At 37.0% G+C, this 27,417-nt stretch overlaps 1 protein-coding gene across 2 annotated transcripts; it reads left to right on the forward strand.

Annotated features, from left to right (window-relative positions):
* Positions 1-313: 313 nt before the first annotated feature.
* Positions 314-27,417, forward strand: LOC144440964 (uncharacterized). 2 transcript variants are annotated; one of them, XM_078130438.1, is made up of 10 exons: positions 314-438; positions 12,192-12,270; positions 15,160-15,271; positions 15,641-15,763; positions 16,389-16,406; positions 16,871-16,981; positions 19,072-19,104; positions 21,635-21,906; positions 26,060-26,386; positions 26,948-27,417. In XM_078130438.1, the coding sequence occupies exons 2-10, from the start codon at positions 12,202-12,204 to the stop codon at positions 26,948-26,950; spliced, it is 1,068 nt and encodes a 355-aa protein (XP_077986564.1). In that variant the 5' UTR covers positions 314-438; positions 12,192-12,201; the 3' UTR covers positions 26,951-27,417. The 2 variants fall into 2 exon arrangements, with proteins under 2 accessions (XP_077986564.1, XP_077986565.1); XM_078130439.1 differs by lacking the exon at positions 314-438 and adding an exon at positions 678-755.

Here is a 27,417-nt window from a genome sequence, read left to right on the forward strand (position 1 = left end):
CAACGTGCACTTGATTAAGGACAGTGGGAAGCGGGCTGAGAAGTCATCGGGCCATCACAAATCTGAAAAAAAAAATCAAAATCGACATTCTCTCCAATGTGATAGACTAGGTTGCCCGTTGGGAATTTTTTATTCTGGCCTAACGACTAATGTTTCGAAATTCAATACTGATAACTGAAGTAGGTGGAAACCAAGTGGCCAACAGATGACACCATCTGCTTGTCAAGGCATTAGGAACACAGCTGCATCCAATTGTGGTTTGATGATTTGACATGACGTAGAAATGCTAAAGTATTGTTATTCATTGGCTTAATGTCAACTATATGTTACTCATCAATTATAGTTACTGTTCAGTATAAAATTATAGTGTGTCCGATTGAGTATCCGATCTTCTGTATTTGTCGACTGAAGAGCTGCTGATTCTGTGAACGTTTGAAGGTAAGCTAAACTATAAGTTTTCAATGTTTTCGTCTCTCCTAGGCCCGTAATTTAGCTACAAACTTTAAACTTCATCATCCGTTATTTCACTTGCTAAGTTAGGCTACTGCTTGAATGTCTGCCAAAACAGAACGAAGAAATAATATATAAATCGGAAACAGAACAAGGGCGTGTACTACTAATGACGTCGTAGACAATTTTCAAAGAATTTCAAATTTAACAAATTATGTTGATGGTCATACCTGTCTACTTGTTTTCCACGTAGAATTATTACCTTTGAAAAGTTTGAAACTTGTGACTAGACTTTGACGAATTAGGTACGTAGTCCGTTTCTTTTTTTTTTACCGAGAACGTTCGAAATACTCAGTGGTTCAAAAAAATTCGTCGAAAGGTAGTTATCGTCGCAAAACTCTATATCAACGTCCTAGATATTTTATCTCATGGAGTTTCAGATTTAAAACAAAAAATCCCCCAAAAATAAAATTCATAAATATGTGTTTCGTGTATAATCACCTACGCTTTCGTTAAATTATTTGAGGTATATGGTTGAGATAAAGTTGCATTTTTTTGGCTGCATGAGTGTCGTCTGAATCAACCAGACATGATCGGGATTCTCAACTAACTACTGCCGTTTCAGTGTAGTGCTCACTGGCTCTGTTTGACGCAACCACCCAAAAACCAATAAGTAACTACAGACATTCTACACTTTAAGACAGAACATAGGCACGTTTTTGTCTGTTATGAAATAAAGCATTTAAACATACTGCTACTACACGGAGACAAGCGGCGCCAATGATTTTGGTGTCTGCATGGTGGCACAAAATAATACTGAACAATTCATTTTGACAAAATGTCGCACTAAACTGTATTCATTCAATCTTGTTATTTTCAAGTGTAGTTTCTTATTGGGTTCTGTGTGGCTGTATCAAACAGAGCTGTGAACACTAAACATGAAACGGACTATTTATATTATAATGGAGTGCAGTCACTGCTACAAGATAATATAAACTGTACCTATCTTTTGATTTAGTATAATAAGTTTATAGTATTATACATGTTTAGAAATCGACATAATTATGATGTAAGTTTGAAACTTTTTTTCTTCTTTTGAATAAACTTTAAACATCCACTTGTATTGTCAATGTCGACAAGACATGACGGCGGGAAATGCAGACGATTTTATTTCTTCATTTTTTTAAAAATTATTTCTTTTTTCAGAAACGGGAAATAAATACTGTGGAGTGAACATTTGATATGGTTTGGTATTTAAAAAAAAAACATTCGCTACGGTTGATATTATTTATAATCTAATCGACTTGATAAAGCACAAACTATTGTTACAGTCTTGATCCATAGTCAATCATGCAAAACACTGGTGCATACTGTACAAAACGTACTAGTATGGCAAGCCGCAAAGACCAAAATGCCATTCTTTTTCTGGACGTGACGTAGCTTTTGTTTGATATTTTTCGATGTCACAGACTAATTTTAATCAGCGTTTATTTGTAGTATTTTGAAAGAATCCACACTTTAAATTACTTTTTTGCCTAGAATTATTTGGCCAAGATTTTATTTTTTGTTTATTTTGTTTATTTTTATCCTCTAACAGGGATCTTTCAAGGAAAAAACCGAACAAGAACGTATGTGAATAAATTAGTATTTCAGGTTGCCAGACTGTCGATAATACAGAAATTTTATTTTTCGTAATTTAAAGTTTCCGTAAATTCTGTCCTTTTTCGAAATGGTCAAAAAAATAAATGAAAACTGCTAGACTCGATATACATAAACAGTTGTAATTTCGCGGTGTTTCACGTTCAGTTAATCTTTTATTTATCTGATTTTTATCATTTGCCGACAGGAGCACTGTGATACCATTTGGTAACAGCAACGCTGTTGTAATTCCACTCACTCATGTCGCCTTTTCAGCGGCTTATTTAAAGACAACGTAAAAATACTCCATCTCAAATAATATATATACTGGTATCTATTAGAATATCAACGGAAAACTTCGAGAAGGAATATACCATGACATGCAGCGCAATGTCCCATAATATGCTATATAATCAGCGGTTTGCTCCGAGTCATTGTATGTAAACAGCACTATGTTCAAAAGCCGAAATTCATATAAGTTACTTGCTAAATTTGAATTGAAAATGACGTAAAGAAGAATGTTTTTAACAGGGTGTTATTACCAACACTAAAGTTGTAAAAAGAATAACGAAATTTCGCGAGTCTTGGATTTTCATTAACTACTTTTGCGTCTCGTCTAAAAAAAACCTTGGTATGGTTTCCCTCACGATGACGCGTCGTACTACAAGCCTTGTCATCCACTAAGGAATTTAACGAATCATGGCATTAGAGGCTAGTATACAATTTAGGAAACAAATAAATCAAATATCGCGATGTGTTCATGATATATTCCATATAAGATTGGACAACATTGACGTCAGCAATCAAGGCACTACAAGAGTAGGGCTACAGACACTTTTACCAATAAGTTGAAACTACAAACAGACACATCGAGTTGGTAACGGTAAACCAGCAACAGGTGCCAGCAAGTAGAAGGCAAGCGGGACAAATGAACAGAGCATGCGCAGAATGAAATACAAGTAAACACTACCACGTCGGTGTGAGGGCGTGCTAACTGTAACAGAACTAAAAATTTTAACAGAACGCTGCATGTGGTTATGAGCGATAGCCTGCAACTAGTTTGAAGCCAAGTTCGCTCCATTGTCTGTTTGTTTTACGTTAGAGACATTTTTTGTCCATGACTATAAGAATTTTGCAGTGTAGCAAATTGATAAATTTCGATTATAAGGATATATTGAACTCAGCCTCCGAGTCCAAATGTACACTACACTTCAGCTGTGATCGGTCACATTGTTAACCGTGATTACTATCAAAAACAAAACTACAGCACACACACACACACACACACACACACACACACACACACACACGCGCGCGCGCGCGCGCGCAATCGCATAAACATACACACAGCAATATATACACATGTACGTATACACATAATTCAATAATGAAAAGTGCTTATAATACAAGGACAGTACATATGAAGTGAAAAGCAATACAAATACAAAAAAAATCAAGAAATGTTACTAAAAAACGCCAAAGACAAATTATACGTAGGGTTGGAATTTGTTAGTCAAGGAGTACTTAAAATATAATTTCTTAGTTCGACCTTGAATTTTTGCCATGACATTTTACATTTAAGGGGGTATGGTAAAGAATTCCAATGCTTTGTCGCTGCATATTTAAAATTATGTTGGGTGATATTCCATTTTGTTGATGGTGGAAGGAAGTTACCACTGGCAGCTGAACGGGTTTGATATATATGAATTGGACGGTCAAAATATTTGTCTATATTGTGGGGATAACGATTATTTCTAAGATCAAAAACAAACATACATGAGTAAAATTTACTGAGTTGAAAGATATTTAGAACATTAAGTTGGTTAAAAAGGGGCTCAGAGTGTGCATTGAAGTGAGCGGATGCGATCAAGCGGACAAATTTCTTTTGTAGCCGGAATACTGGTTCATTATCATGAAAGCTGAGGGTTCACTGTGACCTCAAAACTTTGCGAATATTAGACAGTTCTAGCCTGTCATTGGTAACACTATATTTATGTTATCCGAATAATGGTCTTAGTCTTCCTACACCATGTTATATATTGTGTTCTAACTTAATTTGCAATAATTTTTGGCTCTGTCATCATGGATTTCCATATTCCTGAGACTTTAGTTACGGAGAGTTTGATATCTATATTATGCTAGTTACTTTCCGCTTGCGGTTGACGTCTGATATATCGGACCTGCTGCAGCACTTAATCAACTTCTGGGACAGGGACAAATCGGCAATCGAAAATCTATGTTCAGTTCGAATAAGTGAGTCAATATATTCAGGTTATCATTAGAGTCATTTTGATATCGACTTGTAATAGTAGTTGATTTCCTAGTTTTGTCGAGGTCTGAATCGGCAATATAATTCGATAATGATAATTAAATAATATTATACAATAAATAATAATTTTAATAAATAATCAAGTTTATTTGCATATTGACCACCCTACCTGGGGTACTTTGTTATGCTGAATTCACAAAAGGGGTCATTTTATGAACATCTAGATGTGTTGCTATGGTAACCAAGATCCCCATAATTTGACATAAAACATGGTAAAAAATCAATTAGTAAAACAATGTCCTTGTTTTTAGCTTGTATGAGTTGGTGTTATCTGTTGTAACACAAATTGTCTAAAATAGGATACCTGTTTCCATGGAAACATACTGTAGGCTTGGAAAATGTTGTTTTGGTAAAATACATACATATCCCACAAATAATGTTATAAATTTAATAATACTCAGGTTTACTTGCATACTGTTTGTTATGCCAAGCACAAAAAGTGGTAATTTTATGAATATCCGTTTCCATGGTAACCAAAATCACCATATTATGTGGATTTCTTGCAAAAATTGATTTAAAAAGTGAAATTATTGTAAAACAATGTCCTAACTTTAACACATACGGGTCGGTGCTATCCACTGGTGTAACGCAAAATATCTACCAGATTTAAACTGAATACCTTCCGTAAGGGCAAAGTCTAGTCCTGCCTCCCATTGTCGACTGAGTGACCCATGTTATTCAAAACAATGCCACTGGATATAGTTGGGGGATTAGGGAGCATTCACTTATTATGGTCGGGGTGGAAAACTGCAATGGGCTCGGATTATGTTTTTTTACACAGCAGTCACGCAAAAAAGCAAAACTATTTAAATGTACAGTACAAGAAAATTCCAGAAAATAGAATTGATTCTCTACATGCACATTGTCTGGGGTGATTTCATTATGATCCAAAAGAAATATTACGTGTCATATAAAAATATTGACTTTGCAAGCCTCTACAGGTTTGCCTTACCATTAATGATGACAGCAGCGTGGAAATTATGGCTTCCAGGCAGGTTTTGGTTGAGGTAAGGCAAGCCATGGGTGCAGGCAAGATGTCAGATGAAGACCTGGCTTTAGTTCACTATGTACTATTTGACAGCTGTACTGCTGTTGGCTCACCCATACTAAGAATTGCATGCACATACCTTATCTGTACCTGCAGGCTTCTCTTTCATGAGAAGCATGGATTACAAAGAATACCTCAGGCCAGGAACATCTGAGGGGTTTGAAAAGACATGCAACAAAACAATCGTGACACTTAATGATGTCAATCAAGCAAGGAGATTGCCAAAATATGATTGGCCCCAAAAAACAAGTGTACATCACCGTACCCCATCTGCCCACCACATCTTCATATCAGTAAGAAAGACGAAATAGACAATGATACTGAACGTCTGCTGACAATCACTTTGTCATTGTCCGGGCCAAAGCAATTGTTGGATCATCTGGAACTGTTTGGGCAGCTGACTATGGCATACATATCCTGAAATATTTGAAGTAAAGCAAGACAAAACAAAATATAGTCAGGGTTTCAGAAAGAGTCTGTGCTCGTATTAATGATGATGTGATACTGTACAGTCAAATGACGGAAGAGGAAGATATAAAAGTACCTGGCAATGCAAACTGCAGGCATCTGAAATATGAATTTGGAAGACTGGAACATTTATAGCAGAGAGTGCAATGTGCCATCACAAAGACTGATTGTTGCAGTGGTGTTCTGGATGAAGAAAAGAAAAGCTTGCTAGGAGTGTGTTATCAGCACTGATGCCACTAATCTACTTTCAAATCTGTGTGAGCGGATCTCACAGATGCAGGTCCTGGTGTTGGAGTTTCAAACCATGAAGTTCGTTTTAGGGAAGCTGTACCTGCCATGATTCAGAACTTCCTCCAGCAATGGGGGGGGGGGGGTCACCATTTTTTGGGGAGCGGACAGGGGTTCACTAATTTTGACAGAGGCACAAGTAGATTTTGCAGGCCCACCCCGGCCTTAATAACTGAACACATCCCTTAGTAGCCTTCCAAGCTTCCATTTTAATGGGAATATTAATAAATTATCCACAATTTCACAGTTGTGTCACCTTGAAAGTCGCGACCTTTTATGTTCGTTGCTTTAGTATTCACGTGCTATGCAGAGGTACACATAATCATCTTGAATGTGATACAAGGTAACACAGTATAATAATTATATCATCACGCCTGGAATGACCTATATCACGTGCCCTCCACACGTACAACACCCGTACATTTCATAATTTCAGGTACATTATTATATTGCATTCGGATTAATATATTATTACATGTTATCGGCTATTCATGGAAGTACAATTTCTAATTAAGTAAAATCATTTTCTTACAGCGTTTTTCATGTATTAATACAAGCTAAATTTTAGACTGATTTTTTGTGTTGTGGAAAGTATGTTAGAAGAGGTCATGACACGGGTCAAAATCAAATATGGCATAATAACATCGCAGTTTCTCGATTTTACGATGTAAATTTAAAAACAAATCAAAACCATCCGATTCAAACAACTTAAAATCTCAAAATGTTATCGCAAGCAATGCAAAGATAAAACAATTAAAACAAGCTATTGTAGGGGTGCGAACTTGATATTAATTCCGAATACTACTTCCCATAGAAAAAAAATTTCCTATCGGTCACAATAGCTCCGCTTTTTTGTTGTTATTTTTAGTTTTGTTTTTGTACTATGTGTAGAAGTGGTTCTGCTGTTCAGCTCTTCTGCTATGCAATTTGGTTTAGCAAAGCAATAAAGTGGTTAGTGGATTCATATGATGACTCACACACACTATAGAACACATTTCACACAAAAAGTTGGTGAAATGTCATACTTTTATAATATAGTCACCATTTCACAAAAATTCTATTTTATGCATAATTTGCATATTAATTACCCAATCAACTTGTCTTGAACAAACTTATATCTGCTTATCCCAAGACACCTACACAACAAATTTCAACTCAATTGACCTAGGAGTTTTGGAGAGGAAGATATTTGAAGCATTTTTACCAAAAATTATATTTTTAGGCCTAATTTGCATATTAATGACCCAGTCAATTTGTCTTGACTAAACTCACATCTGCTCATCTCAAGACATCTACACAATAAATTTCAACTAAATTGGCCCAGCAGTTTTGGAGAAGATGTTTGAAGCATTTTTACCAACAATTCTATGTTGGACCTAATTTCCTCAACTTCTCTTGAACAAACTTATATCTGCTCATCAAATGATAACTACACAACAAATTTCAAGTCAATTGAACCAGTAGTTTTGGAGAAGAAGATGAAAGTAGAAAAGTTGATGGATGGATGACAGAGGCCGACGGAGAATCAACCTAACCCTTAAGCTCCGCTGTCAGCGACAGCTAAGCGGAGCTTAAGGGTTAGGTTGATTCTCCGAAATAAAAGTGGCTGAACAATAGCTAAATAAACATTAAAATGATTGATCATGACTGGTTTAAAATTCGGATTACAGAGGGATAAAAACTCTTCCTAAAACGTTCAGACGATGTCTTAATGCTGCGATAACGTCGACCAGAGCGTAAAATGTTAAAAAGACTATTTGCAGGATGGCTAGAATCCTTCAAAATGGAAGTAGCCTTACGTAATGACCTCGAGTGGTATATGGAGTCAAGTGTTGGCAGATCAGTACCGATTATTCTCTCTGCCATGCGGACAATTTTCTCGAGTGAAGACAGTTCCTCCGATGTGATGTTGCCAAACCAGACGATGATAGAATACGTTAAAATGCTTTCAATGATCGAACGATAGAAATTGACTAAAATGTCTTGACACAGGCCAAATTTTTTCAGGCGTCTTAGAAAATAAAGACGCTGCTGTGCTTTTTTGACAAGAGACGTTGTATTTTCGCGCCATGACAAAACATGGGATATCTGAATACCTAAGAACTTAAAAGTGCTTACAATTTCTACATCTGCACCATTGATATTAATTGGACTATGAAGGTCACTCAATAATCTAAAATCAATGATTACTTCCTTAGTCTTACTGACATTGAGCTCGAGGTGTTTCACTTCACACCATTTGCTTAAATTCTCAATTTCCGCCCTGTACAAAGACTCATCATTGTTCTTTATTAGTCCGATTGCCGTTGTGTCATCAGCAAACTTAACAATTACATTATCATTGTACTTTGGTGTACAATCATAAGTGAAAAGTGAATACAATAACGGACTTAAAACACAACCCTGAGGAGCGCCCGTGTTTAAAACAAGTGACAAAGAAGTGCGATCGTTGATCTTAACTATTTGCGATCTGTCGTACAGGTAATTTAGAATCCATCTGCAAATAGGCGGGTCGAGTCCTAGCTGTGAAATTTTTGCGAATAGTTTTGATGGAATGATAGTATTAAATGCCGAGCTGAAGTCAATAAATAGCATCCGCACATACGAGGCACGATTATCAAGGTGAGTTAAAATTGAGTGAAGCGCCAAGGAAACAGCATCTTCAACGGAACGGTTGGAACGATATGCGAACTGGTAAGGGTCTAAAGACTGTAGTAACAGTGATTTGATGTAGTGTAAGACGAGTCGCTCGAAGCATTTCATTATTACAGACGTCAATGCCACCGGTCTGTAGTCGTTTAAACATGTCACTGGTGATTTCTTTGGAACAGGAATTATGATTGAGTTCTTGAAACATGAAGGTACTACACACTGTTGAAGAGAAGTGTTAAAAATGTCCGTAAAAACATGGGAAAGTTGAGTAGCACACAATTTGAGAACGCGGGACGGAATGCCATCCGGGCCAGCCGCTTTTCGGGCATTCACACTCGCGAACGACTTTCGTACATCTGACTCATTAACGGTAAACAATGGTTCATCTTGTTCGCAATCTGGACATAACGGAGTTTCTAAGTTCTTTTTATCAAAACGAGCGTTACGTAGAATTCGTTCAACAGATCTGGAAGCTTGGAATCAGTATCATTGACGAGATTAGATTTCTTCTTATACGATGTAACGGCTTGTAAACCCTGCCAAATTAAAGACGCCGTGAGTCGTTGTCCCTGAGTTGGTTTTCAAGTTTGTCCCGATATTGTCGTTTTGCATACCTAATGGCTTTTTCAAGATCATATCGTGATTTCTTGTAGGCAGAGATATCGTTCGATTTAAAGGCTATATTTTTGGCTTTAAGTTTCAAACGGACGTCCTTGTTAAACCATGGTTTCTGATTTGCGTAGTTACGAACTGACTTTTTTGGTACACAGCATTCAATGCAGAAATTGATGTACGCAGTCACTGCATCTGTGTATTCATTTAGATCGGCTGAGGATTCCTTGAAGACATCCCATTTGGTGGATTCTAAGCAAGCTTGTAAGCAACTCACAGAGTCTGGAGACCAGCTGTGAAAAGTTCTAGTTGTGGGCTTTGAACATTTTAGTTTACATTTGTATGCAGGGATGAGAAACACCGATGCATGGTCCGATTTTCCGTAGTTGGGGCGGAGCAGTGCGCGATAGGCATCTTTGATCGTCGAGTATTAACAGTGATCTAGGGTCTTGTTTCCCCTGGTAGGACAGCTGACATGTTGAAAGAATTTCGGAAGCATTTTTTTGAGATTAGCATGATTGAAGTCACCCATCACCATTGGAACTGCGTCGGGATTGGAATTTTCATAACCTGTGATAATACTTGACAGCTCATTGAGAGCGATAGATGCATAATGATAATGACAACTGAACTTTGCTCAAGTTCAACTTTTTCAAATGGCCAACAATTGGTCTGAAAATTCGTAAATAGAGACCAAAGGGGTTTTGTAAAAATCTATTGGTTTTTAGATTTTTCAATTTTTAGTTATTTTTTGGAGATATATGTGCTATCGCTGAATAACGTTGAAAAAAAAAACACACACAAGAAAACCATTGGCAACCGGCACAATTTATCATGTACACCTACATAAACACGGACCTCTAACTTCATTATTCGTAATACATACAGACTGACTTAGCAATTGCTATCACAAAAATAGTCTTTTAATTTTATCAAAGCTGTGTGGCAAATAAAAGCGAGAATTTTGAGTTATTACATATATTTACCCCTCCCCCCCCCCTTTCCCCATACTCAACAGGTCAGCGATGTGTTCCATGGGCACTCACCAAACTCAGTGCGCTTCATGTCCGAAAAAATATATTCTTTTATATTCTTTTCAGTAAACTTTGCAACATTATTTTATGACAACAAAACTTCGCTCAGCCTAGGTCCAACTTTTTCAAATGCTCACCAATCTCTCTGCAAACTCGTTAACAGAGACCAATTTAATTGGTTTAATTGTAAAATTCTAAATCATCTATACTGTAGCTGTCAATCAAAGATTGGTGCCTAAATGCTTCGCGGAATACTGGACAAATCAGAGCTTTGCTGGGCCGCAGTGGCAATTTAGTAATAAATAAAATAATGTTGTTATACTTTTATTCATATACAGAGCAAGTACCAAGCTCCAATTGCTACGACTTGAAGCTTGAATGAGAAATGTTGCATAATTAGTTGTGGGTGTAAAACTTAAACCTTTTCACCTCCTAGACAACAACCAAAAGTGATATTCCTCTAAAGTCCTCCCAACATTTTTCATTATTATATATATTAAACCCCTTAACGTAGAATAATTAAATAATATTATATAATAATAATAATTTTCATAATGATAGTTTTTATATAGAGCTTTCCCACTCTGTGCACAAACCGCTTTACAATTATTACCTCTGGCTTGGATCTATAGCAGCACAACGGCCCTTTATACTTCCTCAACTCCCTGGGAAGCATACAATCCATTGCAGCCTCTATAAGCACATATGATTAAAGCATTCACATTGCATCCTCTATCCTACCTGGTCCCCAATTATACAGCTATGTGCACTGGGGTACTGTCGTGATTCAGATCTTGCCCAGGGACTTTAGCCACTCGGAGCCAAACGGCAACGATGGGCTCGAAACTACAACCTGTACATTCCAAGTCGGCCACTCAAATCATTCACCCATCATGATGAATATTATATTAATCTCCAAAACCATAGTGATGATATTGCAATCGCACATTCAGAAAGAAGAGACATTCAAATAGTGTATATGTCTGTGCATTTTGAAACTCGTGCTCGAAAACGTTTAAGTTTAATTCAATTTTTACCCCCTTTTGATGTTTACGTTTCTCTCAGTGACCCTTCGATAGCACCCGAGTGATTAATGATATATTATTCTATTGTGTTAACCGTACAATCGTAACACGTATAACCAATAAATTACTTCTGGTTTCATCATTAAAATTCCATCAAACGTGATACGTTCCACATGTCCAATACATTAGACAGAAACATCATTTATCGGTGTTTGTTTCTTATCATATTCTTTAACTTGTGTTGATAAGATTGCCAGTGTTAGTGATTTGGAGAGACAAGTTTGATATAGTATAGTGACTCCGACCATAGTCTTGTTTGCGTTTCGTACTATACTATACTATACAATTTGAATTTGACAAAATAAGTTTAATTTGCACTCCCTACACCTTCTCCTATTGTAATGATCAGCACAATGACAAAATAAGTTTTAATTTGCACTCCCTACACCTTCTCCTATTGTAATGATCAGCACAAATTGGAGTACTGTCTGTCACTGCAATCATTACAGCATGACGCCATTAACCAAGCAAGTGGCCATGGGGTTTCACAATAATATTAATTATATCCGACTTGCTGGCTCACGTAGTCGAGTTTGTAGCACTTGAATGGCTAATTGGGGAAAACCGTCATGTTTTATTTCTTTCAGACCATTCAAGATGACACGTCTTTCACTGTTGGTGTTCGTGTTGGCTATACTTTCAGCCGTGGCCAAAGGCAATGAGGAAGTAAGTTTCTTTAACTTCTGTTTAATTCTGCCCGCTGCATTATCTGTTAACTTCGTGGTCATATATAGTAAAGGAGGTCCAATTTATTGAGACAGTCTGGAATCTGCTGTTTTAAGTACCGTTGGTAAAAAACTGTATGTGGTGGTAATATTTAATAAGTAATACAGCTCAGGGTGCTAATATTGGTAATTTGTCAGAAGTTTGTTCACTTTGAAGTGTTGCTTGGTCCATGAGGCAAAAGAAAATGCTCCTATGGGACCAATGCCCATGGATTCCAAATATTTTCCGAACTTTGCCATATGATGACGGACTTATGACCTATCAAATTTTATTGACATTCAGCTGAATTGATGTACACTATATTGCCTCGTGATACACGTACAGTTCAAAAGTTTAATGGTGTATTTTTACCTCCCGTTAGGGTACGGGAGGTATTAAAAGGGGAATGTCTGTCTGTCTGAGTGTCTGTGCGTGTGTGTGTCTGTCTGTCTGTCTGTGTCGTAATTATTTTTTAAACGGCTGGCTCAATTACTCTGTAATTGGGTACAAACAATGATTGGGGTAATGGCTAGACCTGATTAGTTTTTGAGCGAGATCTGTTCATGTTATTTAGAGACATTACATATCAATGAAATTAACTGATTAAGCATACTTCAATTTCAATATAATTTAGTATATTCATTAAACATAACAAAGTCCTTACGCCCTATAAATGTTGTTGATGTACCTTACAGTGTTAATGACTAATGTGCATAATTAATGATTTTCAGTAATTAGGGTGTATCTTAAAAATGCACACATGAATTTCAATATCATTTAGTACATAATGTCCTCAGCTATAACTTCATAAAATTTGAATACATACATACATACATACATACATACATACATACATACATACATACATACATATACATACATACACACATACACACACATGCATACATACATACATACATACATACATACATACATACATACATACATACATATACATACATACACACATATGCATACATACATACATACATGCATACATACATACATACATACATACATACATAGTCACATACATACATACATACATACATACATACATACATACATACATACATACATACATACATACATACATATAGTCATATAGTAATGTCTCATTTGTCTTTTTTTGTTTGCTTTCATTTATATATCGCCTGACTTGTTATTCTACCTTGGTGAATTAACTGAACTATTGGTAAGTCATCTCTTTGTTCTACCTGTGTCATTCTACTAGCAGGCATGATGACTGTACGGTTTTGATGTATATGTAAATCACCTGGCTGACGACAAAAATTAATCTTCATAACTGTGAATAGTTGAGAGTAAACATTTCTTCGTGTGCATAGTCATAGAGTTATGACTATTGAAACGTTGTTGACAGGCTTTCTATGCAGTGTATATATATAGTGTTTAATTGGGAAGCACTCACTCGCATTGCTGTTGCAATCGTCAGTCTGTTCCATTTAAGACTATAACGTTGAATTAGCCGACCAACTAGTTTCTTGTCAAACAATCTCTTCTACGAAGTACCGTAGCATTTTGGACTGTGTGTTGAATAGAACGCAGAACAAAATATTCGTATCTGGTTACAACGAATGCCAAGCTAACGACTTTGTTGATTTTATTCCATGACCAATCTCCGTCTCTGTCCTTTCACTATGGGATGAAAACCCAACTAAAATACATTTCAAGTTTACATAAATCCGTATTCTTAGAGTATGACGTATTCTTAGGTCTTATGAAGGACATCACCTGAGATTCAATATCCAATCACCTTGTCTAGATTAGTAATAAATGTTCATATCTCAAAGACCATAACCTAGTTGTGTAATATTATAAGTATACTTCTACAGAACAATGAAGTCATATGACGAAGTTCTAAAATTCACACATCATGTCATATTGAAACTTGTTGACGTTTCAATCGTACCTGGTACAAACAATTCCGAACACGCGATGTTGAGATGTCGAAGACTTATGCTGCTACATAAAAAAATATCATTGTATTGTACAAAGTTTAAATACATTTTGACTTCATTTCATTATATATGTATCTATATATATGACAATAAAACACACATCACTTCACATCACATCATATATCAGAGTTCATAATGAATATTACCAGAATATCTTGATTGGATATAATGTAGCTCCAAGGCTACTAACAGTAATGTTATAAACTTAGTTTATTTGGCCTGCTACCTCAAATCGCAGAGGCCAAGTACGTCATAGATGAAAACATTGCGTCCATGTACGGTTTTATTAGTTCTGTATGTTGAATCATAAATAATAAAATGTCAGGGAGAGGTTGTTTTAGTTACATGATCTTCTGCTTCTATACCAAAATCACTACTGCCCGTGGAAAGTGAATTTAAATGAAGAAGAGATTGCTATTAGGCCTAAAAAATAATTGTTTGGTTCCGGTTACCCGAAACCACCTAGTTTTTCACTGCCGACCCTAAAAATACTAAAATCGCAAAAAGTGTGACGTTTCACGAGAAATAGTGGATGCGGAAACTGACATGAACTGAAAAAAGACAATACAAAACTGTTCTTCCAATCTGTGATGGCAGTACATCTAATAGGAAGAAATAAACAACACAGAGACCATTTGGAAAAAAAATGGAAAATCTGAACTAGACACTCACACATGGAAAAAAAAAATTACCTACCACCTATTCTAAAATTGAGCGTAATCGGATCCACACAATGTTTTATTAGGCCTTATGTCTTCGCAGATAGAGGTCAAGTTTGGTACACACTGTTCTTAAAACGTGTGTCATACCTTGTATTTTACCATACTTACATACTTTTAATTTTTTAACTTTTTAACATCCAGATCAACAGTGTCATGGTGAATGCAAAGGACTTGGTGCCTCTGGACTGTATTGTGCATCCCATGAATTCGAATATAATGAGGCTAGTTGTAGCCCTATGGACAACGAACGGTGTTGTGTTGGTGAGTTTCCAGCCTTCAAGTACGTTTTCTGTTGATGTATACACTTTAATCACAGACAAGTAAGTCTGTGGTTTAGTGGTTAAAATAAAATGTAACTCCAGAAAATAAAGGCATTTCATAAACCCTGAGTTCTTGGGGCTAATTACCAGACATTTCACCGGCACTGATATTAAGGGCGACTAACGAGAAAAAACCCGGAGACTTGTCCCTCAGTTCATTGTCCGTGTAATTAATTTCTATGCACTCGACTGGCCTCATTGGACATGCTTATGCAAAATCATATTATAAATATTCATTACTCATCAGTGCTCACTACCTTTTTGACTCATGAATATTCACCTATTTAAATTTTAATGTATTATTCAACAGTTGACTGTGGGGACATGGAGAATCCAGGAACAAGCTGTCATCCTACCGACTGTCCCGACGGAAAAGTTAAATTTACAGGGGGTCAACATAAGTGCATTTACCCGGGAGAACAATGTTGTCGTCGTGAGTACTCTGACTCAATCAACAAATTAAAAACATTTCTTGGCTATTCTAGTTTCTTAACAATTATGTAGGCATAGACATGTTTTATTTAATTCATTTTTGCATAATGTTAAATTGTCAAATAAGCTCAGAACACATAATCATTATTACAATAATTTATAATGACGTAATATATTAAACATTTACGTGCATAAGCAGAGAACATTGGATTCCCAGTAACATAACTTATACATGTTGTTATGCTAAACCATTATTAGCTGTCATTTAAATAATTAATAAATGATGTTATGCTAAACGACTATTAGCATAAATCTAGAATCAATTGTCATTCACATAATCAATAAATAATGTTATGCTAGACTTACAACCATTATTAGCTATCATTTATATAATTAATAAATAATACTATACTAGCATAAATTTAGAATATTTAGCTGTTATTCCATAATATATAGATAATGTTATGCTAAACCATTATTAGCATAAATTTACAATATTAAGCTGTAATTTGAATAATGTATTAACAATGTTATGCCGAGCCATTATTAGCCTAAATTTAGAATATTTAGCAATAAATATAGTTATATAAAGGTCTCAATACATTATTTTCTCTGTTCTTCTGCAGCTAAATGCTCAGATGACTGTAAGTACATATTTGAATTATTCTTTTCGTGATATTACTAATTAGAGTAGAATGAGCCTTTGACAAGAACAGCAAAACATATCATTGAAAGGCTTGTTCATGGTCCTTTTGGAAATTCTATCCTAAAGAACCTTTGGGATCGCCATTTTGTTGAATGGAAATCGACAGTTTTGTATTTTGCATACTATCGAAAAAGTCCACAATGACTACATTTATTCTGATTTTGGTACCACTTTGACCTCTGTTGGAAAATATGTACTGTTCATAAACTTGGAATAACCAACATGGTTTTTTATTGATATTGAACATTTTACATGTAACATGATGTTTTGGTATGTATGCATGTTAACATCAGATTCTATAATAAAACTTGGCGTGGTGAAATGTTGTCATCAGTTTACTGGCACTGAAATGTTGTCATCAGTTTGCTGGCGTTGTAACCTTTGACATTTGCCTTTTAACAGCGCAATGTAAGGGCACATTCAGCGGGAAATGTACCTATAACGAATGTGGTCATAACGAGGTAAAGAGAACGGATCTCTGTCCATCAAGAGGTGCATGTCATTGTTGCTATCGTAAGTACCGAACAATCCAAGTACTTTTCATGAATCTTTTTTAAAAGAAGGCTTTGAAGGTTTATTTATAATGATTTATTTTCGATTATATCACTATCACTATCAGTGCTTTATTTTTCACTGGTGCATTTATTCCTAAATCAAACAGTTAGAAACTTACTTTAGTTTCCATTTTGTTATAATAACTATTTCTACGTTTCGATTTCATTTGCATACCACAATATCTGTTAAGTTCTCAAACATAGGGGATTTGAAAACAAGTTTCTTCAATCTTTACCATTGTTACTATTTTAATATTTACTATTAGTTTTAACTGTATCCTTATTGGTTTGTTGTTGTAACCGATATCATAAGGTTCGGCACTGGCTATTTGTGGTGATTTATATACATTAATACAGTAAATTAATCGATTAAAATTTTTGAAGCGCGAGGATAAATAGCAGAATGTCAAGGTGTCGTAAAATGGCTGCATCCACAGTACTCAATTCCAGGCATAAAGCCAAACTGGGCATCGTAATAACATCTTGGTTCGATGACAATGTAAGTTTACCTAAATGACTTACTAAACTAATACCACGATAATTGCTGGGATCTTTGGCATCACCCTTTTTAAATATTGGAACAATTACTGCCGAGGACCAACTTTCTGGAAAAAAAAACTTTATCTAACACACAGTTAAAGATCTTAACTAAAATTGGGACAAGAAAATCTTTACATTCAATGAAAAATTCATTCATAACACAGTCTGGCCCATGACTCTTTCCACGTTTTAACTTGCCAATAGCATTCTCTAACTCGTCCTGTGTAATATTGACCTCTAGTTCATCAAATACAATGTTATGTTCATCGATAGCATATTCTTCCGCAGTCTCAATGTCAACTATAGACGACTGTAATTGTTTGAAGTACTCTGAGAGCGTCCCCAAATTAACACCTATACTACCCTTCTTCGAACGAGAGAATCTTTTAAAAAATTCTTTGGGATTATGTTTTTTCAAATGAGCTAGCATATCTCCTTCAGTACGCAAATAATATCGCTTACGCTTAGCTTCTAAAAATTTATATTTTCGTTTCTTTTTGTTCAAAAAAGTGTGGTGCTCAGTAGTCTTACTCCTGTTGAATTGGTTGAGTGCACGCTTGTACTCTCTGTAATATCGCTTTAGCTCATCATTAAACCAAGGTTTGTCAGGTACATTACGAGACGATATATTTACATCAAAGGTATGAACATTACTATCGGGTGTTCGAGATCGGGTAGCATAGGATTTACAGAAAGGAGTGAATACCTCACTCGGCACACTAGTGAAATTATCAACGTTACTATTCATGGTAGCTTGTGAAACATCTCAGCTTCATTGAAAGAAGTGTGAATTTTATCGAGATTCACTCGTACTGCCTCACGACATTGTGGTGCAAGATTAGCGTTCCAATGGTACACTTCTCGAACTTTCCCTGTACTGAGTTCGTTGTTCTCTACTTGTGGATACAAATAGCTGACTGCCAATTCCACATGTAGGGGCGCATGGTCAGAATATACATTAAAGTTACACACAATAAATTTACTAACACTAGGGAAAAATGCTGGTGGGGTCAACACATAGTCAATTACACTCATTCCACGTGCCCCATTGAATGTAAAGTCATTACTAATGCCACCTGTATGTCTACCATTCAAAATCCTTAAACCAGTCGACTTTCATAAATTAATTAACCTAGTTCCATATTCATTAGTTCCTGTGTCAGGATTTACACGTGTAGGCAATGATAGTAATAAAAGCATCAAATCACGGAAGCCCATTTACTTGAAGAATCAGCAAATAACCAAATGGATTTTATTTTCAATTTTCATTCATATATATTCAGTTCAAGGAGGGGCTGGAAAAATAACGACCAACGATTTAACTGAGCTGTGTGATGCAATATGAGATAATTTATCAAACTCACTAGTGCTAGTCATGGTCCTCAGTGGCACTACTTAACTACTCTACCACCACCACCACCACCACCACCACCACTACTACCATCAATCATTATCAAAAGGTTACTTTATATTCTGTAAAATAATTATTGTGTATTTGTTATGTTTCAGCAAAAATGAATGGTAATTATCAGGGATCATCAGGTAAGTATAGTTAAATGTCCTCATTATAATAAGGGTCAGCGCGACCGATCATTGGAAGGGGGAAGTTAAAGACTTTCATTACTTTAAGAGTCATTTAAGGCAAGTTTTAGACTATATACTGGCAATAATTTCTAAAAGAAAGTAAATCTAAAATAAGCAATTAATCTTTACACATAGGGTGAAAATGCTAAAGGAAAGTTTAAAACATCGATGGCAGTAAAAGATTGGTGCATTTGGTTTTTGGTTAACTACATGAGTGACCTGTGGGTGAGGTAGTCCTAGCACGTCCCCTACAGATCTGGAGGTGTTTTGCCTCCGTCCCAACCCCTGTTCATTTAAATCTGGTGCAAAGTTCACTCTATTTGTTTCTGGGTCGAGCTGTTGGCAGTCCCTCCTAAAGTATCCTGGTGTGCCACACTTGTAACAGTTTTGGCTTGGTGATGGGGACCGGCTCCTGGACCTTGATGGGTTCTCTAGACAAGTTGTTATTGTCTTCATTTGTGATATTATTCCATCTGTTTGTAATTGGCCCTTTGGGTTCGAAACCTCGTCCTCCAGAGAGTTATGTGGATACCTGTGGCCTATTAAAGAAGATGTTGGCGGTGGTCTAACTGATTGGAGATGGGTGGTTGTGGTCCTCGGTGTTGTCAACATCTGTGATGACTTGACAAATCTCCCGTGACCACGTGACCTTGCCAAAGATCGCCTCGTTATTGTGCTTAAACCATCTGATTTTATCAGTGGCACTGTCTATTGTAGCTGGTTATTGATTAGCAGCATATTTTCCGCCTTCCTTATCCAAGCAGCCTTGGCAGAATCGTAGTAAGGCTTCTTCATTCACATACTCATCATTGAAACTATCGAAGCCATGCGTGTTGCCAGTGTTATTAGTTTGTCTGCCCAGTCACGGAGTATCTCATCTGACCACTGTTTCGCCTGACAAAATTTAACTAGGGCAGTTTCTGGCAGTTCTTGAAATTCAAAACGGTGTTCCAGTTGCTTGACTAAGTTGTGGTATTAAATATCTGGATGTCGATCTTGGATAAGAGTGTATTAATCAATAGCTTTGCCATCTAAGAAACCAACACATGCTATCTCTTGTCTACTGGATTGTCCACTGATTGGTGTGTGCATACTGCTTGTATCCACCATGTATTATCTCCAGAGTAAATCTAGTTCTTGGGGACATAGGGATGATTGACTGTATCCCCTTCTATCTGAAGCACTGGCTTCCTGGCCCCAGGTGTGTCACTGACTTGTTGGTTTTGAAGGAGTGGTGGCGGTACTTATCACGCCTACATGGGGAGATGGCCATTGTACACAGGGTGTTGGCACTGATGTGTGCGCTACAGGCATTGTTTGTTCCTGCTTAAACTGAGTTGTGCTTGTGACACTTGATGGTTTGGTTGTTGGCTCATATAGATAACGACACTGAAGGCTGTGAGACTGTCGGTGGTCATTATGGTTGCATGGGATGAGGCTGATAGTATGGTTGTTGGTGGCTGTTGGTATCCAGCTGGTTGGTAGCGCCCCACAGATGGTGTCTGGTAGCCTGGTTGTGTCACTGGAATGTTTGCAGCTGGTACTGACTGGCGATATGCAGGTTGTGATGGATCAGGTGGTGGTATCTGATACCCCCAAGAGGGAGGGTGGTACCCCACTTATGGTGGCTGAGGCCATTGTGGTGGCATCGTTTGGCCTGTCATTTGCAGATAAGGCCCAGGTGGTGGTGTCTGGTGAACAACTTGTGTTCGTCCCATCTAATGTTCGGCCTGATGCACTGGTGCATAACTGGTTGATGGTGCCGGATGCTCAGCTGTTGATGCATCATGGGGTGAAGGGTGACTTTCCTTTGTTTGCCTTAGGCCTTGCACCCTCATAGACTAAGTTGGCAGCAGCTTTGTCGGTAACTTGGCCCATCCTTGCATTGAAGTGGTGTGGCTGTTGATCCTGCTAATTATGCCAATGTAGAAAACCGACTTACCGCAAACACTGGTAGTGGTCTTTCACAAAGATAGGTAGTAGAAACAAATGATAAAGATAATATACTAAGTAACAATATAGGTAACAAAGGCTAAACGTCTTGATCACCAGAAGTCTTCTTGCACACTGGGCTCGGCTGTTCCGGTGGCTTTGTTGACAGTGGTGCCCTCCCCCCTTAGAGGACGTACTCCCGGGGATGCCAGTCCTATTCCACTACAATGGTTTCGAATAACACAATATATATTGATTTTCAGTAAGAAATGTGACCAACAGTCAGTCAAATTTGCAGTGGTCTGAACGAAACCTAAACCAGGCCCAAGCCCAGGTTGGGTGGGGCCAGGCCAGGCCATAATTTTACTCTTCGGATCCAGATCTTATACATCCTACTGCTTGCAATGAGAAATGATGCAAACAGATGAACTGATGGACTGACAGGTGGACACAGTCCATAGCCTTAATAATTTTTTTTTAAAAAGTAGATAATGGAGTTAATTAATGGAGTGGCTTTTCAACTAACATATTAAACTACAATTTCTACCATTTGCAGTACCTGGCGAGAAATTAGGTGGAGGAATACGTACACTTGATGGGGGGAAGACGTTTCATGTTGACCGAGCGAGTACCTACACCCTGCTTAGGGCATGTGAAAATGTCCACCAAAAAGCATGGTTTACAATTGTGAGTGAACATTATGAAGAGAAAAGCACGGGCAAAGTATATATCAATGGAATTGTCATAGAAATTTCAAAGGATGGAAGAAACGCCCCGGACTCTGGAGAAATGCATAAAATTGAAATCGCGAAATTTGGTGAAGTTCAGGTAAGAAATACACCCATCACTAAGTCTTGTTTGCCCTTTTCCTTCGTCTCTGCTCAAATAGAATAACCATATTTAAACTGAAAGCCTTCCATAAGGGCAAAACCTTTACTTCTTTCTTTGTCTAGTTTCACGTGGTGTGTCCCCTACCACGTTCTACGAAGTACGAGACGTTTATACCCCTAATGCATTGCAGTCTCCGCTTTCATCCGATTTACCTAGCGGGTATATTGGACGTTGAAATAGTGATTTATGCATATTTTATGCATAATATTTCATTTGGGTAATTTTTCAGCTTGTTTAAGGCAATGAAAGCCAATAGAAAGCCAATTCCTGTTTAGTCGATCAATTATTATTTTTTCATTCTAAGACATTCAATGTAAGCTCTGAGTACTCTCAGAACACACTGTGCTATCCTCCCATGTCTCTTTGTTTTGAAGCGGTCATGTTTACAATCAGATAAATATGAAGTCTGCTCTAGCAATTTAGGCGTATCAACGACGTTCATATAGGCGGAGATCCCTGGAAACCCAGTATTTTTATTAGTATTTTTCGTGTGCCCTTTGGTTTTGCAAATGCTACCCATGCCAAATCAATTCCCACGGGGTTACGGTACTTGGGCAGCGATCGCTGGCTTGGCGAGGCCCGTAGATCTGTGTAGGGGAGCATCCAGTAATTCTACGAGGGGATTAGGGGGAAGGTCATATTTTAGAAACAAGTTCAAGGGGGAGGGTCACATTTTACGTTGACTCATTTTATGACCCACCTGGATTGTACTTTACAGTGAGAAGATACAATTCTTGTGAAATGCACTCTGCACTGTTTCAAACAAAGTTTACAATTCTGTGAGAAACAACACACATCCCTTCAAACTAAGGCTCATATTTAGCTAAACTGCTTGTAGTTACAGTTTACTGTTTTCCACATGCCAATCAAATCCTAATGACATCTTGTGTAGTTTGGCTGTTTGGGAATATGTCATGTGACAGAGGGCAGGGTGCACATTGCTCATTGTTTTAAAATCCATATACATTGCCATACAAGCGCAAAATGTGCATATGAGCCATGTACGTGATTTCCATGCAAAGATTGGCCTGTATCACATACTTGCTAAAACCAGTCACTGGCTTCAATACAATACATTTATATCTTGTCTCATGAGAAAAAAAGCAATGCACAAAGTGATACTGAGTTATTACAAGTTACTCGATCATGGAGAGTGTGAACCACATGGAAATCATGGATCACAATTATAAACAAAGAATAATGTACCTTCAACTTTGGTGATATTTGTGCATGACAGAAATATGTGTCGTATAATTAAATTCATTAAAGTGACACAGTATTTGCAACTTAATGTTCTTATGTCAATACCTTTGTTCTGCTTGTCAAGTGCAGTTTCTTGTTCTACTCCAAAACATGTTGAAATACCCTGTATTTGGGTTGTCAACACAGCCTGTATATGTGTAAAGTGCACTGTTATTGAGGATAAATTTAGTCCATTTGTCAATAATAACAAAGCAGTTTGTACATATACATTACATGAAAACTGTGCCAACAAAATGGCTGTCAGGCAGCCATATCGGATTGTATCATGATGAAAATGGATATGCACACGTATGTCATAGAACACTGTACTAATACCAACTTTGAATGAGATCTGTTCAAGCATGTCTGAGTTATGACTTTGAACATGGAAATTTCGCAAACAAAATGGCTGCCAGGCAGCCATATTGGATCGTATCACGACAACAATGAATATGCACATGTATGTCATAGAACACTGTCCTAATACCAACTTTGAATGACATCGGGTACGTTCGATTATGCATCCCGGGGGAGCCTCGGACCAGAGTAACTGACATCATTTGGGCACCTTGGGTCATGTGAAAATCGAACGTATTTTATTGCATTCGGGGTACCCCTGGGAGCCTATAAATTAAATCGGTGATTCACTATAAATAATTTGGTCTTTCATTCCAAAATATTTTAGACAGTTTGAAGTGAAAAATTATTTCCTAACTAAATGTGGAAAGATATCCTCAAACTATGGTATAATTTTTTCGGAATTGATAACAATAACCAAACACATGTCGTCCCCATCTTAGGCCAAGTCAGGTCAGGTCAATCCCCAAACTGCCCCTGCAACTGGCAGGTCGCAGGTCGCTGTCCTCACCGGTCTTTCATAATACAACAATTGTCGTTCAATCTCCATGACACCGAATACAGACTAGAAAATACCTCGTGAATCGAGTGAACCGATGTGCGAAACAAAATTATTTCTTGATGGAAGCAAGATTCTGGACAAAAACGTCAAATTTTGCCGGGCGTTGTCTGTAATGTAAATGTTACGTATTTGGCGTAATCCGGAACTGTGACCTGGACACATTCAAAACAACATACTCTACTGATGTTTAATATAAAGTAAGTGAATGTCCCATTAATTCGACGTACAAAACTGTGCAAATGGTACACGTTTGTGTCCAAACCTTCTCAAATTCTAATCCCAGACAAAATCATGTCAATCTGTAACGAATAATCCGATCGAAAAACGAAAACAAACACCGATAGGTCAGAATTAGCATAGAACAATGATATGTATGAACAGTTCTCCCGTATTGTTCCATGAACATTTGCATCCTTTGAGCCCGTCATTGCCATCAGTATTTGCTATCAGTCGTAAAACCCTAAGAAAACAAATGCCATAAAACAAACAATCATTCACACCTTTTCCGATGTAAAGTAACACAGTTGTGCCATGTGATACTGATAACATGTTTACTCTCACAGACCCTAGTTTCACGAGATATGTATTACTATCAGAACATTTATATCAGAATACAATAAAATGTCGGTAGTGTCGATAATATTGACGTATTTAGCCAACTGTATATGAAAGGGGTACATATATACACTTGTTTATGTGAACCTCAAGTTCACTGACCGCGATTTATTAACCCTTCCCACCCGGCTCGGCATCTATTTTGTTGTCTATCGCTTCTGATCCACCTAAATCATTATCGCTCTTCACACAGGGAAAAAGGGCGAATATTTGATTATATTCTCGCGATTTTTCGGATGTGTACTTACCATCAGTACACGTTTAGACCCACTGCGTAATGTGTTCATTGTAAAATAGCCTGAGGGTTTGTTCTACGATTAGCAATCTACTAATTAATGCAAAGTTGGTAAACTATGATAACACAGTGATAACAGTAGGAAAGGGAAAGACACAAGGACGAAACAAAATTTATGATGGGCAATATTTACAACTTTATTTGGTTATTTTATAATTTAGTAGATAACACTATGAGCAGATTTTTAAAAAATATGTTTTTCAGTTTAATCGATGCGTCTTACAGATCGCTACATTCCCTAGGCTAGTAAAATCACGATTTTCTTCCACGGTTTGCTACAAATAAACATATAATTGCTTTCGGTTGGTTTGTTGTTGTGTCATTAATTACCTGATGTGTCGGCATGCAATCTGAAAATGGTTGTTTTATTCATTTGAGAAGGAGACACTTGAGACGTATCAAACAAAGACTTCCATAAAACATCCAATATTGTTATGGCATCGACTAACATCGTACAAAGACACACTGGGTCTGTATATTTACCACTGGGAAGACCAAACTTGGCTAGATCAGAATTCACGGTATTATGCATAGTAACTGTATGTATTTGTTTTGAAAAACGTCGCTCGTGTGAACTCATATCCGGGGTGACGCGTAAATAGAACACGTTTAATCTATCATAAAACGGTCTTTTAACAAATATTTTCAATAACATGGAAGGGAAATTTGGGGGAAAATCAATGACATTTGACTAGTCTTGAGATCGTGTATATAAAATACATTGAAGCGATAATTGCTAAACGGTATAATACCCTAAAGTGATGTCATAGAATGGAAACAATGGCTCCAGCCTGGCATATATCTCTACAGCACTCGACCCCAATGACCTTTGACCTCAATTTGGTATTTATCAGTAAGCTTAAAAATGTATTGGATGATCATTTCAACAAGTGCAACAATATTCAGTGGAGTAGTTGGAAAACAGGGTGAGGAAATGTAAGTTATCACAGTGTGAGGACAAATATCAATGGTTCTTTCATTGGATCAGTCATGGTGCAACATATGTTGTATTTTGGCAGATTGACGACAATATCGAGAAGCTGGACATTGACAAGGACATGGAGGATGGGGAGGTGCACGTGGTCAGTGAAAGTTTAAACATATGGTTAATGAAAATTAAAAAATGGGTGCATGTTATTATGGAAGACGAATTTGAACTGGCTATCAACGTCAAAGAAGTATTTCATGTGATCTCGTGGGCAGATCACTTGAGAGGTAAAATGTGTGGACTACTTGGGGACGGTGATGGCGAACCAAACAATGATATTAGGATGTGGGTGTCCGGTGGGCAGCCAGTGGTTACCGAAGATATGGATGCGTTCATCAAGAGCTGGGAAATTCAAAAGGTATTTTACTATTATAACCCGTATACATTCCGACTTTAAGTTCACCTCTCCTGTGTTGTGATGTAACATTATATTATCATTTCAAACTGAGCTGAGCAATTCCAATGGGTGATTGTTTCTGAAAAGCATATGCCGTACATATTACTTATATCTTCACGCGTACTATCAGCTGAGCTGTTTGCAAACATTCTGTATATCACTATTTGAAAACTTAGCGCTATATATACTTATACCGGTGAACATATCATAATTAATCATGGCTGGGGTATTTTGTGCTAATTGGCTTTCATTTATAATTACAAAATGCCACAAATCTCTGTTTCATGAAATGCATGACATTTACTTTGTGTATAATGTAATTACCATCAATTAAACATTTACTCGTTCTTTGTTTTGGGGATAATTTTGCCATATTTTTTAAACTCTTGTTGCCGATGAAATAAAAAAAAAAACATTATTGAATGTATGACCACAGGGTAAGGTGAACATATTAGTTGGTTAATGTGTTTGTGAGTATAGTCAACTGCTATCTGGACTGACGGACTTTTTTTTGTCATCTAGTAATACACAGGTGAAAATCAACTAACTGGACGGAACCACATGGCATTATTGATCATAAACACGACCTGGAGAACTTGGAATCCATACCGAGCATGCTCAGATACAAAGGACTGTGGGATTATTTGTCGTTAAGAGAATACCTCTGTAACCAAGACTAGATTTATTTGTGGTCAACAATTTACAAGTCTTAGATTGTTTACATCATTCATTACTAAACTTCTCTCAATTCATCATTCAAGATGACAGGTTTGCAACAACATAATGGAATCACAAAACGACGAAGCCAAAGATTAGGCAATGAACCCTAGTTGACAATAGAAAGTAACACGGATGAGAACATTGTTAGGATATACACTTTCAGAGTTGGTATCAATTGACATCTAAGACTTTCTTAAAAGGGAAAATATTTGGGTAATTAATTTATGGTTGTATTTGGTTCCTTTTATTAAATCAATAAACGGGGTGAAGCA

The sequence above is a fragment of the Glandiceps talaboti genome, chromosome 10 (assembly GCF_964340395.1).
Source record: "Glandiceps talaboti chromosome 10, keGlaTala1.1, whole genome shotgun sequence".
In the NCBI taxonomy this organism is placed as follows: Eukaryota; Metazoa; Hemichordata; class Enteropneusta; family Spengelidae; genus Glandiceps; species Glandiceps talaboti.